The following is a 14,656-nucleotide window of genomic DNA, read 5'->3' on the forward strand; positions in this document are numbered from 1 at the left end:
TGAAAAGATTAACAGCACAAAATATTATTTGGGGATAGCAAGAAGCCTGACTGCACCAAGAAGTTACATTATGGTTCTTCAGAGTTTATCTGTTTTATTGTCTAAAGTTTGTACACAATAGTTACAGTGCTTATAACAGTCAGCTTTCCAGGCTTATTCACAAGGACACTACTCTGAAGAAAAAAAAAAAAAAAAAAAAAAAGAGTGACATTATGACACAGCAACTAATTTCTTCTCCAGCACTTACAGGCCTAACTAACAGTACTGAAACCTTTTCATGTATCAGTCCAGCCATGGCCAGCAAGCTTGAATAAACCCTGGTGTAGTGATTTGAAAGTTTTATATGCTTTAATCTTGGTGAACCCAGGAAAAGGCTGAATCATGAAAAACTGTACATGAACTGGAATTTAAGAAAAAGTTATCAGGCCATGGTGGGGGTCTAGATTCAATGACTTAGAAGGAAAGTCTCATGCTTCAATAAGAAGCCAAACTATTTCAGTCTTATCTTCTGTAGCACACAAACTGTGAATTTTACAAAATATGGTGAGCTTAGCACTTACAAAAGTCATCTCTCAGGCAACAAAACAAAGCAAAACAAAACAACACCAAAAATCTCTCCATTATCTTGTTGAAGTGCCTGAAATAAGACTCTCTGCAACTTTCAAAATTCTTGTAGTCCTTGTCCTAGTTGTCAATACACGAAGTTTTCTATGAAGCCTACTAGGAAATTTACAATGACCCAGAACTTCCACATTATTTCAGAGGCCATTCAACATGTTTCAGTTGATGTCTTTCATCAGGTAATGACTGTACCACATATTAGTTTGAAAAATAACTCATAAGGCTATCTGAATGGCACTATCAAGTACATCCCCAGGCCCATGGGATACAAGATTTTTTGTCCTGGGAATTAGAAAACACCAAACTAAATGTCATGCTTTATACTATTTGATATGTGGCTCTGCATATGTTTTTTAGCTCAATTTTTTCATCTTTAAATATAAAACTCTTCTCTTCTGTGTTGCAGTAATTACTATGGTTTATATATATAAGTGTTATATATATATATATAAGCCTTTACAAATTCATATTAAGGTTTAAAATTATGTTGGAGGAGAAAATATAAGCACGAGGCTGGATGGAGAAGGGAAATTAAAAGAGACAGTAACGATGGACTTAGAATTTCATTTTGTTTCATATCTTCATTTTCATTGGTGGGAGGGGAAAAGGGAGCAGGAATGAAAGGCTGAATAAAGAAGGCTAATAATGATTTAATAATAGGGGACAATGATCAATTATAACTCAAGAAGTTCAGGTTGCACATAAGGAAAAAATTCTCACCACAAGAGTGGTGCAGCACAGAAAAAGGTGTACAGAGGAATTCTGGTTATCCATCTTTACGATTTTCAAGGCTCTAGAAGACAAAGTCATAGTAGACATAAACAGAGATTGAATGATCTCAGATGTCGTTTCCATCCGATTCTTCTATGAGTCTACTCAGATAAGGCTTAATAGAAATCTGCTAACTTCCAATCTTTCATTCAGTTGTTTTTCTTGTAAATTCAGATTTAAGATGACTTGTAAAATTCTCCCACAGAGGGTGTCACTGGTTTATGATCAGAACCCCTGATGTGTATTTGTGGGAAGAATTAGTCTGTTTCACCTCCAGGTGAAAGCCTAGAGCTTTATTTGTCTAGCACTGAACACGAAGGGATGAATGGGTCAGACTTCCTCCCGGAAGAGGTTTTCAGGGCAGGGCACGTTGTTGAATTTTCTATTACGTATCACACAAAAAATAGGAAAAGCCAGGGAACATTCTGTTTACAACAGAAATGAGAATAACAGTGGGAAAGAACTCTGTAATTTACTATTGTTTCTTGAAAGGCAGAATTGTTTATTCTAATCCATAGCCTTTGCCATTAAATTCTTTTTGATGCAAAAACATATCTCATATTTTCCTATTATATATAAATTTATATTTTTCTAAATGAACATGGCTAGAGACAGTGAGGCGAGAGTAACTAATACCTTTATAACTGGCTGTGTCTACAGGAAGCCTGAAACCACATCTACAGCAGATGCTTCATTCATCTCAGGCAAAGTTTTAGATATTCTGCATTTAAGTAACTGGGCAGTTTGACAATTTCTTTTTCAAGATGCTACAGAAATCAATGTTTCTGACAAGGAATGTGTAATTTTTTCATCTGGTTGAGGCTTTATTTACCCAGCTGTCCCCTTGGAAATTCTAGGAAGCTGCTACATTTTCTTCAACTTTCCCTCCTTCTCCTAGATAGACATGGGGCTACAGTTAATGCACAGAATGATTTTGCCAGGTCACTGTCACTCCAGCTTTACTTTAGCAATAATATAGTTGATTAGGACATCTTGCAAATATTGTCCCCCTAGCAGCTTTAATTTATTAGTGTAATATATGAAAACTCATAGATCAGCTTAGAGATCTCAGAGTGTTTTTGTTTCTCGTTTTTAAATCATTCATTCTGATATTATAGACAGGTTGAGCTTGGTAATATTCTATTTCCCAGTTCCCTCTTCTTTCTGAGATATGTTAGTTGGTTAAAGTTCCCTTTTCATTGCAAAGAATTAACTGAGATTGCATTTTGTTAATGAGTCTTAAGAACAAGTTTTTCATGTATGCAGACAAATGCTTCTATTGTGGCAACGGAAAAATAGCAGCAGAACTTACACAGTTTGCAATTGTCAACCCATTATAAGAGAGTAGCAACACCAGAGGCTGATCATAAGGCCCACCTCAGAAACTTGCTTACATTGTCACAGATTTCTTCTCTCGAATTTCATTGCAGGCTTTCTCAAGGAAGGCTCAAAACTCTTGCCAAAGAGTTCTTTGTGCACAACTGAGAGTTTGATTAAAATGGTAGCATTACAGAAATAAAAATAACCTAATTCTTAAATTAAAAAAAATAATAAATGGCTGTATTACCACAATTTTATATGAACCAAGTATTTGCTGAATTAGTTTATTCTCATTTGGAAAAGTTTCCAAAAAATATAACGTAGTTTTAACTTGTTTACTTCTATACAATACACAGCTAAGGATGGTTTTGTTATTGTTGTTATTATTAAAATCTGAAACATAGTACGTATTAGTGGAAGTAAAGCTAGATATCGCAAATGAGAAAAAAAAAAAAAAAGTGCAAATACAAACCTGATTAAACTACCATTTCAATTTGTTATCAATTTTACTCATATCTAATAAACAAGGAGGACCCTCTTGTTTCTCAAGAGCTCAGCATGGATTTCAGCAGGAGTTTATGGGAACAGGATTCATCCCATTACTCTTGCAGTTTTTTTCTGCCTCAGTTTCTTTAACACTTAATAGAAGAGGAAGCCCTTAACCAGGCTAGAAGGGAAATCATAGTAAATATTTTGAAGAAATAACGTAAACATCAAATTCAGGGAACAAACAGAACTGGGCTGTTTGCATCTGTTTTTGCATGTGTATTACTTAGAAAACTTCCTGTACCTATATACGTTTTACTGTAAGCAGCTATAGCAAGGACTATACCTCACCCTCACTATACCTCATTATCACCTCACTCTCTGAAATATGTCATTACACCAATGTGAAGATATGGCTTCTTCAAAGAGAGCTTGTACTGCAGTTTTCACTGCCGTACATTTTCACTCATTTTCTCATTGAGTTCAAAAAGAGGGAGGGGATTGATAGTTCTTATTTTGCACTGGAAATTATTTGAATCCCTGTACAAATTTTGTATAATGGAATTTCCAAAGTAGATTGTTGTGGAAAAGGAGCTTTAATCCAAAAATTAAACTTGGACCCAAACATGATGACCCAAATATTATGTCAGTTGATGTCTGACTGCTACTAAAAAAAAAAAAAAAAAAAAAAAAAAAAAAAAAACCATACACACACAAAAATTATCCCATGATATTTACCATGATATTTATTTTAGACACAAAGTAGTAGACAACACAGTCCATGTATTTAAGATTTTTATTTTCAGCAAAATACTTGTCATTTTAATACACACAGCTGGATCAGAACATTCATCGTACATTATCACAAACTCAGAAGTTACTTCAGTGGCTTAGAAGATAGATTGAGGTTAACAGTTTCAAGGAGGGTAGGAATGTTTGTTTTCAAATTATTGCAGTGTTGTCAAGAGGGAGAAGGGAGACATCTTCCAACAGCAAGAAGGAGCAATACTGCTTTGGAGTTTTAGTATGTATCTACTTCACAAAATGCAAAACACTGAATCAAATCCTGAAGGAGCATATTCATGCAGAATATTAATGCAAAAGTGTTTTACCATTTGTGTTGCTACATTGTTTTTTCCCTGTCTGAGACAGATTGCATTGAGCCAGCAATGCAATGTTTGTCTGGTGCCTCCTGACGTTCATATAGGCCCAGCAAGTGTGTATATGCCCTAATAGAAAAGGGTAGATATTCTACATTTATAAATTAAATTTAATATATTTATCTTCATTATTTCTGCTGACTTTTACCACCTGAAATCTTCTTCCAATAGCTGTTGTTCAGCTCTGAGCTTGAGTAGAATTGGTCTAAACTGATCTTTAAAACATGAGATTTACCATATTTTCTCTACACTTATTGACATAAAGCAGCTCCAAATATGGTAAATAAATTACACAGATTTAATGCTGTTTTGTGCATGGTTTCTATGCAAAAATGTTGAAATCTAATGCTTACAGAATACAATTTTTAAAAAGGCACAACCTTAAAAATATGGGATTTTTTTTTTTTTCTCTTTATGGAGGGCAAATACAGAAGTCTATAAAAACCTAGCAACTGTTTCTGGTTTACACAGTGTATATGTCAAACTAGTTTTTTTTTTTTTGTTTTTTTTTTTTTAATTATATTATTATTGTTAAATAAACACAAAGAGGAGTCCTTGTGCAGAAATGGCCAGTCAGCTCCATCTTAAATGTATTTCTGTAGGTTTTCAAGCTAGTGAAAAGACTGTGAGAGCAGAGGGGAAGCCATCAGTTCTTTCCTTCCTGTTATTTCCCATTCACTGGAAAGAAAATTTATCTAAAATTAGAGCAACAATTCATATTTTCACTTAATGCTCCACATTGTTTCCATATCCATAGACCATCAGTGCAAACCCCAAATATTTAGGGAAGGGCTGACAACACTTAAATGACTAAAACTTTCAATTCAACAAAATGTATCAGCTCAGAAGGCATGCAGCTGAAGTACAGAGAGACAGTCTCATATTGGAGCATAACTACACATTCAAGAAATAGAAAGACAACATTTAAATAAATACACATAATTGCAAAGATCATGACACTTATTACAACACCTGCAACAGAAGAGATGTGGGAGGTGTTTGCAGTGATATTGCAGAACAATCAGAAATCCACTGGATTCAGCTTTTCTGTTGTCTGCTTTGCTTATCACAAGGTTGTTTGACTCAAAGCCTACTGCTAGTTTACAATCCATGGTTTCTTAAAAAAACAAATATTCTGTCATTGGTCCAGTCAGAAAGGAAATGTTAAGACCATCTGCTGCTTTGCACTCACTTCTGCTGTTGGAATGAAACTCTACACTCCTAAAAATGCTAAAACCCCAGGAATGATAATCCGCTTCTTCGAGCATTCCTCTGTTTTTCTTAAAGTGGCCCTAGGCAAGTGACATACAGACAGACTGAAACATCATCATGCTTGTGTGGATGACCTAGACATGTATTAGATAGTTTGAGACTTCTTGTGTATGTGAAAGAACACCAGTTTCTGAACTCCTTTTACAATAGCTCTTATCCATCTATCCAAAATTTCTTCTTCATTTCATTCACTGATATATTGTAGCTCACTACTATTACTAAATTCAGTGGCTCAGTAGTAAGTCAAAGCACTATGGTCCAGAATCCTACTCTTCCATGAAAAGGAAAAACAAGCTTCAGCTCACTTTGGTACTTGATAACACACTGCTGAAAGGCACCTAACCAGATCTAGAACAGAATAAAATAGTTCAGTTGGTAGAGACCTTCAGAGATCATCCCATTATATCTGCTCATTAGGACAAAAAAACCCACTTGAGATCTTGCAGGATCCTTCCAAGAATAGAAATCACTTCTTAAAAACAAACAAACAAGCAAAAAATAAAAATAAAAATACAGCTTAAAGTGCATTCCTATGTTGAAAAAATAATAAAAAATGAAATCAAAAACTAGAAGAGTCCTAGTAAGATACCAATGTTGAAAATGCAGCCAGAATGCAGCTCTCTGAAGAGTTTGCTGTTCTTCAGAAGGCAAAATCTGTGCAGGCCTGAATGCCTATTGAATAGTTACAGGCCTTCTAATCATCACAGTGTCAGCAACTACCTTCATTCCTGAGATTAGTTACAGATGTTTTTTGTTGTTGTTTTGTTTTTCATTTCTGTACTAAATCATAAAACAGTACTTCAGTCAGCTGTATTTGCAATGAGAGCACTGGGATATTGTGAGGGATATTGTACGACTGGAGGGAGATATTATACTAAATATTATACACCGGGAGGGTTCTTACTGTTTGTCTCTTTGTAAATAGTTGAAATCCCAGTGCTGGCTTCTATTGCTCATTTCTCTAGGGTTTTACAAAGAATTGCAAACAACCACAGGCCACAGCTCAACAAGCCCACCAACTTGGTGCAAATATTAGTGCAACAACAAGGATACCTGAAAGGCAGAAGAGAAAAGACTGCATTTATATATCATAGCATAGTCACCATGAACTATTCACGATGCACCAGCAGAGTTCTTCATGGCTGTTGAATTTGTAGCATGCTCGAGTGTGTATGAACAGCTGGAGGAGACAACTGCTATGGCAAATAAGATTTACATTGCGGAGTGGGAAAAAAAAAAAAAAAAAAAAAAAAAAAAAAGAGGTTTAGACATCATATACCTCTTCCTCCATGGCATGATTGACCTCTCCATGAATTGAGTGGAAGGTGTTGCGCCTCAGGATTTCCCAGCCACTGTGAGAATTCATCCTTGATGTGCTCCGTGACAATGACATAGCAGACAGTTCCTTCTTATACAAGATGTTACTATCAGTTTCCAGTTTTTCCAGACCTTTGTCACAGTTATCCCTATCATGAGCCTTAAATGCTTCTGTGTACCGCATCATCTTGTGTTTGTTGGGATCAACCCTGTCTTCTACTCTGTGAGAGGATAAAAAACATAAACAGAATTAAGTACAATTGTGCCAGTTTACCAACAAAATGAAGAGGCAGGCCTCTTCCAGATATATGCTTACAGACCCAGCCACCCCAGAAACATCTACATAGAAACAAGGAACTGATTAATAGGCATGGTTCTTTTAGTTTTCTTCTCTCCTTAACATATGCTCTCATAAAAGTATCCTCACCATCTCAGTTATTACCAGCACAATTATCTCCTTTCTAGGCCTTCATCCCTGACACTGAATTCAGTACTCTTATCCTTTGTTGTTTTCTGTCTTTTACTTCATACCTTAGCCATGATTTGCCTTTTCCATTTTGACAGCTGTAAGCAACTGAGCACTTGACTCCATCTCCAGATCCTTTTTATATACAAATATATTAATCTATTTCCTTTATCGTTGTCTTTCTGTCTTTGATACTTCATGGTTGTTAAGCTCAGGATGTCATTTATCCTTTATTGAACTTTGATTTATCTGTTCCACTTCCACCAACCCTTCTCTGCTTTACTTGCCTTTGGACATACTGTCCCTATATACATGGGGACATGTAAATAAAATACACACACATGTAATATATATACCATATACAACGACCATACATGTAATTTGACCAAACTAGATCACACTAAGACTCCTTTCTCTTTGCATCCCATGAAGAATTACTGCTGGTATATTGCTCTTGCAAACTTATATTCTGCACCTTGCAATGAAGGCATTTACTGTTAACACTTTAGATTTGTCTGTTCTGCCCAGCAAACCTGAAAATCCACAAGGCTCACTACTCTGCTAAAACCTGAAGGGAAGTCCTGTTTCATACAGCCACCACTCCCCCTTCTGGCTTTTATCAGCAAAAGATGAAGCCCTGAGAAAGGATGCATGACCAAACAAGCTTTATTATTTCTTAACATGGTAGAAATGTTGAGTAAAATCAGAAATGTTGAGGAATCATTTGTTATCTTGCTTACAGACAGTTTGTCTGTTATTTCAGTGTTTAAATGGAAATCCTGGACCTGAGACTTTGTCATTGCAGTCCTTGCAAAGTATAATATAGTTACTAGGTTCACACCAGAAAGAAAGCTTATTTTTAATTATTCTTGTCCTATTTTTCAATCATCTGAATTGCAGTTCATTTCTGCTGAATACCAAATTGATTGTTTCTGCCTCTGCTGTTTCATGCATCCAATGCATAGGGACAGACAACCAAAGCATGTCATTGCATTTTTGTCGTAATCATTATAAAGAGTTTGAAAATAAAATCAGGCATTATGACTTGCAGTTTCTGAGGTCTGTCTCCTGGGATTATTGGATAACATTAATTCATGCAAGGAATTGCACAACAGAACTTTCTGAGGGGAACACTGCTTGTCTCCAATAGACATAAACAGACTAGGATCTGTATTCTAGAAGAAAAGGACTACAAACACTCCTCTCCAGGTGATTGGAATGGCTCTTTGTTAGTAACCATGCATTGGATGTTTCTTCTGGGATCCTTACGTGCACTCGAAGAAAACTGACCTGAGATACCATCGGTCCCCTAGCCCATACTCCAGGCCACAGATCCCAGAACGAGGCCAGAGACACCGTGGCAATTTCCGTTCCAGCATGACAGTAGTAGCGACAACCTTTAAAAATAAAAAACAATCAAACAAACAAAAAACACCAACTAAGACGGCTTAGAAAGAAAAAAAATAATAATTAAAAAATCACTCTATCTTTTTAAATTATCAGCTTTATGAGTACTGAGCAGATGAAGGAAAAACACAGAGCCAGTACTCTATTATAGGACAATTCACAATTTTAGATGCAACTGTGCCATGATTTGAGGAAACAATGGTGCTGTTCAAACATTGTTAAACTTGTTTGCTTTTACACTTTGTGGCAACATGTAGGATAATTAATTTGCAAGCTAGATAAAAGTAAAACATTTATATCAGCCTTAACCATTTTCAGAACTTAGTACCCTTGCCACTTAACTACAGTTAACTGTTTGACTTACAGATTTCTTTCAGAAAAATACTAGGAAATGGGTTATCTCTTGAGCAGCTATATAATTGATCTGGTTTAATACATCAAAAGGCAGCACTATCCCTGGCCTTTTCAGCAACAGTCAGACCAACTTCTCTTAATGGATCTAAAGACATAACTTACCTACTTGTAACCATTAGCCTTCATTGTATTTCCCTCCCAGTCAATCTCTATAACTATCATTTAACTCTCAGTTACACAGGAATGTGATTTGTAAGAAAGAGCCAACATCAATTCGATTTAAGAAGAGATTCCATGCTTAGTGAAGAAACAGTTAGGGAGACACAAGAAAGGCTGGATGGGCTTTTCTATCTGTTATTTAAAATAAGGTACGAATATTACTATAGCAAAAATATACTGGAAGGTAGCTTCACATGGGAAGATCTGCAGACAAGTAGTCTTGCACTTAGAAAGTTCATACTGATAAAAGGGATGGAAGACATTTGGGGGCTGATGTACAAAAGCTGTTAGACATAATTAAAGGGACATGGCTTATTGAGACATGAGAAGTCGACTAGCAAAGTGAAGACCTGGGAAAGGTTTTAAATTACCTCTCTTTTTGCAGGGAAGGTAAAGTAAGTAATTTCACCGTGTAGCACATTTTTCCTGAACAACTTTTCCCCATTTTCATTCAGAGAAACCCCCCTACCTAGATTACCTGGGCTCTCCAGAGTTCATCCCGCTCATGGGCCACTCTCCAGTGGGTGTCACCCATCATGGCAATTAGCAAGTTGAGCATAAGGAGGGTGGCAATGACAGCAAAGGAAAAATATACCACACTGTACATAAAAGGCAGGTCCACATCATAGTTTGCAGGGCCATCAATTATAGTGAGAAACAGCTCAAAGGTGGTAAACAAGGACATGGGATAGTTGTAGAATTGCCCAAGGTTTTCAGGGTTCTCTGTCTGGAAGATGATGTAAAAAGCTAAAGTAGACCAAGGGGGGGGGGGGGGAAAAGATATAGTTTAAAAATGTGAATAACATTCCAAGAGCAACAACAGGGTCCTATAACAAAAACTGACAACACTAGGTGTTCTGGGAAAGAGCTACATATATTTCTACATAAGTGCACTATCCAGCATAACAATGCTAAATCCCTGACTAGAATCACTGGTCACCATTTAAAACTTATTCCAAATTACTCTATTTATCTGTTCTCAAAATGCCTTAAAAATATCAATCTTTTCTTCTTCATGGATAGAACAAGGCTAAGTATGTCAATCTCATTTTCCAAACATAAATACCATAAATGCAATGTGTTTTTAAACTTTGACTTACATATATGTGGACTTATCTGGATTGTCCTAATTTCTACTGTCCTGGAAAGAGCAAGAGTTGAAAACCAAACTCATCAGAACAGAAATCAGTGCTGAGTAAGAGACCGTACTCAAAGAAACAGGAACTATACATCATCACCACCTTTGCCAGCTAACTCAGGGGGTGACCAGAGAATAATCCAAAATCCACTGCACTTAATTCATATTAAAGTTGTGAGGGTATCATATCACTGTTTTCCTTTTGTAGACTCACCTGATGCAAAGCCTAGTATCACTACAGCCATGAGCCAACAAAAGCGCATAAGATCTCCAAATATCATCTGTAGAGCAAAGACAGAGCCACCATAAGGCAAAACTGTTCCACCGAGCCACCATGCAATTCCATATAAACCATTTCCAAAGACTGTAAGTGGATTAAAGGAAGCTTCTGCACTACAGAGAGAATGCAAAAGTCCCAAATGCTTCATGCAGACTTTACAATTGGCATTAATGTAAGTCCAGAGGAAAAAAAAATATTATTTCAGATCTCCCTGTCTGCAGAGAGGTGCTGGGATGTACACAATGAGCCCATATTTATTTGTTTCTTATACCTTCTGGATCATGATGGTAAAGGGTCCAAGCATCTGGAAGCCTCGTGCAAAGTACATGACATTGCACCATCCTAGTACCAGGGCAAAGGACATGGGCACCACCTCTCCAGTAGTGCTGGTGAGACGCATTACCATGGTTACCAGAATCATACAAGCATATGTGATACTGCAAATGAAAAAGAGACGGTGTAAATAGTTCGGTAAAGAATGTTTCCCCTTGCTTATCTTTTCTTTCCAAAAACTCCAAGACAGGCACATACAGCCATCAGCTTATAAGCAGAGACCAGTCAGCATGCTCAACTCTATCTGTACACTCACCTGTCTTCTTATACACAGTAAGAGAAAGAAATCAAGAGAAACAATACTTTAAGAGAATGGAGAAGGCTACTCATCTGGCAGAAGACTGGAGGAGTGGAGGTAGGGGGTGCAGGAGGGAATGAGAAACAGTAAGTTTATTAAACTTTAAAGGTGGTGTACTTACACAATTATGTGGAAAGGCCCTCCTAGGATGGTTTGTCCAAAGTATTTCGCTGCTCCAACTCTAAGGATATCTGGGATCTAAGAATGACATCCTATTGACTTTAGGACTTAGATTCCATTATACTATTAAACATAATGGTAACCACCAATTTTAAAAGGGTCTTGGAGCCAGCTGCATCTGCTTTGTTTACTGCTTCACAGTTTGACTGAAAATTTACTTTAAAAACAGAACGAATGAATCAGGTGCCCTTCTGAATGAGGCAGATACTGCTCTTTTCTTAGAAAACCTGAGAATGCCTGGGCAGATTGAGAGACTTTGCTATGAGGATCACTAAGCTGTGATCTTGAAGTTCTTGTAGACTACTGAGAAGAGACCAGATCTGTTGAGCCTCAGAAAAGACAATAAATAAATAAATAAATAAATAAATAATTGTGAACTCAAAGGAGCTTGGTATTATTCAGACTCACTGTGTTAGTTGTAGGGGAGCCACAGAGTCCTGTCCAAGCATGGAAAGAAGTACCTGTCCTTCTGGAACATATATGAGCAGAGAGAAATCTTTCTCTTTTTCTTTTTTTTTAAATGGGGTTTGCAAACTCCATTTTGTTTCAGTTCTCCCTGAGATCATCATCTGAGCTTTCTCTATATAGCAGTTTCATATTATAATAAAATCAAGCGTGTGTTTGTTGTATGCTTCATTTTTAAAACCTCATCTCTTTTTTAATTTTAAAATCACAATTTTACCTTCACAAAGATTCACAAAGATTACCTAGACAGGGCCTCTGCAGAACTCTGGTTGAATAAGGCTCCTTTTATAGGCTCATGCAGTCACTGATCTCCAATTAAATATAAGCTTTCCTATGTAAGCACAGGAATCACTTTACCCAGCATCCCCAAATACGTAAGCACAAAAAGTCTCTAAGAATCTCATGCAACAGCCGGGATTCAGCTGGAACTGCAGACGATGCTAATGGGATCTCTGGCATTACCCTGCAGATAGTATCTGATAGCAACCAGTCTATCTAATTGCTTCTTCTGTATCTGGAGTTTTACTAGCAATCTGTCACCGTCTCTGTTTCACCCAATAGATTTTGTTGACAGCATCAACTGCCATAGATGTATATTGAAGGATTTAGACTTACTGAATAACCCTTACTAAGTTTTGAGGACAAACTCGTGTTTGTCCAGTAGGTAAAATCTGCCTAGATTAAGTTCAAAACTGTAGAGCTCACTGTTTCTCTTACCTCAAGGATCAAAATTACTACAGCTCCAATGACTGTGATCAGCTCCCCCACCAACCTCAACTCATCCTCATATGTTATATATGATTCCTGAAAGGAAAAAAGGAGTAAGAAGAAATTAAAATAGATGACAGGAAAAGAAGGCCTAATGTTAGTGTATGAAACGTGACTAGGCCTGACAAGTCCACAGGAACCATCACAGGCCAAACAACAGAGAACAGACCATACCCAGAGTTCCTCATTGATGAAGGTCAGCTGATGGCAAGAGAAAAGGACGACAGCTGCAAAAGCTGGGGACTGGGAAATACTTGGACTTTCCAGTTAAGTAGGTGATTATTGGAATTGCCCAATGCTGCCTGTGGGGCCCTGACTACTATTGACACAGTACCTGCAGCATTTTCTGCACATAGATTGTATTGTCTCTACTGCTTGTTTTGTTGGCTGTTCGGGCTTTCAGTGGCCGGTAGACACAGCACATAGTGAAGCAGACCATGTAGAGTACATAGAATAAAGCCAGGAAACAGAAATAGGGACGTCCATACATATTCCACTTCAGGCTCACCAGCTCCTTCACAGGTGTTAGGTCTAAGATCTGGCGTGCCTAAGAAAGATACAAAGAAGGAATTATTCATTGTGAGGGAATTTGTTTATGAGCAACATTCACACTGTTTCCAGGGAGTATGTTAACAAGCTGTTCTCACATATGCTATTCAGATTTAGGGAGCCATTTTTAATTTATTTTTTTTATTTCCCCCCCAAAAAGATGTCTCAAGTGAGTTTGCATTTGCTCAGTTTACCAGTAGAATTTTGGAAAAGTAAAAAAATATATCTTTCAGAGAACAGCTTTTCAGCACCAATAGAAATAACAAGAAAAATACGTTAGACTGCAATATGTTTTCTGTATCTGTAGACCTGGTTCCACATAAACACTTGAGACAGACCTACGATCTAGGTCCATGAATGTGGATATATGAATCTGTGTTATAGAAATTAAAAGGTATTATTTAAAATAGGATTTGATAGTGACCTTTATGAAAGATCCCACTACTTTTTACAAGGATATCCATAGAGAATAAAACATGAATACAGAAGGGTTGGGCTAAATTTACAGTGTCAGAAAGTTTACAAAATCTGTGAACATGTATTTGAATATATATTTCAATGCATTATCTTTCACTGTAACTGGAATACTTTTTGAAGAATATTTTGTGTTAAGCGAGATAGCACAATGACTTTACAGCAGATAAATTCTCTCATTTGTTTAAAATATCCAACATTATTAGAACACAGAATTGAAAATGGAATATTTAAAATTCTATTTCCAGAAAAGAAGCTCCTAAGCAATCTTGTGGAATTCACTTAGATGTTTTTCTCTGAATTGGAGTTTTACCTTTCTACATTCCAACAGCTATATCTATCAACTTGAAATTGTGGAAATTCTGTATCTCTAGGAAATATCAAAAGGTCCTATAGATCATTAATGCTCTTTTAAAAACTCTCTCTGACATTACCTAGGCAACTAAGGGGACTTCAGAAAGATTTTGAAGGTTTGTTTATTTCTGTCTGAATACAGGCCCTTAATGGCCTGGATTTTCAAGTTTTCATCATTCAACTATGATGATAAAAACTGAAGTATATCCCCAGTGGGACTACTGTTAAAAAATACACAACAAAACACACACACAAACACACAAACCCTACAGTCTCTTTCAGCTTACTTCCTTTAGACTATTTATATCATATTCAAAGTTTTGGACTTTCTTTTTAAAGTATCAGTGGTGCAACTCAAGTATATTTAGAAGCCTGTGTACTTCCACGAGTAAATAGAAGTTTCAGAGAACATCTTACACAATAG

At 36.6% G+C, this 14,656-nt stretch overlaps 1 protein-coding gene across 5 annotated transcripts in view; it reads right to left on the reverse strand.

Annotated features, from left to right (window-relative positions):
- Positions 1-4,824: 4,824 nt before the first annotated feature.
- Positions 4,825-14,656, reverse strand: part of LOC118160719 (transient receptor potential cation channel subfamily V member 6-like) — a 30,054-nt gene continuing 20,222 nt past the window's right edge. For 2 of the 5 annotated variants that reach the window (XM_035315655.1, XM_035315654.1), the window contains 8 exons: positions 13,364-13,402; positions 12,805-12,891; positions 11,564-11,640; positions 11,083-11,248; positions 10,746-10,812; positions 9,872-10,140; positions 8,704-8,810; positions 4,825-7,168 (listed from right to left, as the gene is read on the reverse strand). In XM_035315655.1, the coding sequence (XP_035171546.1) occupies positions 6,895-7,168; positions 8,704-8,810; positions 9,872-10,140; positions 10,746-10,812; positions 11,083-11,248; positions 11,564-11,640; positions 12,805-12,891; positions 13,364-13,402 (1,086 nt within the window). In that variant the 3' untranslated portion in view covers positions 4,825-6,894. Of the gene's footprint in view, positions 7,169-8,703; positions 8,811-9,871; positions 10,141-10,745; positions 10,813-11,082; positions 11,249-11,563; positions 11,641-12,804; positions 12,892-13,189; positions 13,403-14,656 lie in introns of all 5 variants that reach the window. The other 3 variants (XM_035315653.1, XM_035315651.1, XM_035315652.1) reach the window with 2 other exon arrangements.

The sequence above is a fragment of the Oxyura jamaicensis genome, chromosome 1, assembly GCF_011077185.1.
Source record: "Oxyura jamaicensis isolate SHBP4307 breed ruddy duck chromosome 1, BPBGC_Ojam_1.0, whole genome shotgun sequence".
NCBI lineage: Eukaryota > Metazoa > Chordata > Aves > Anseriformes > Anatidae > Oxyura > Oxyura jamaicensis.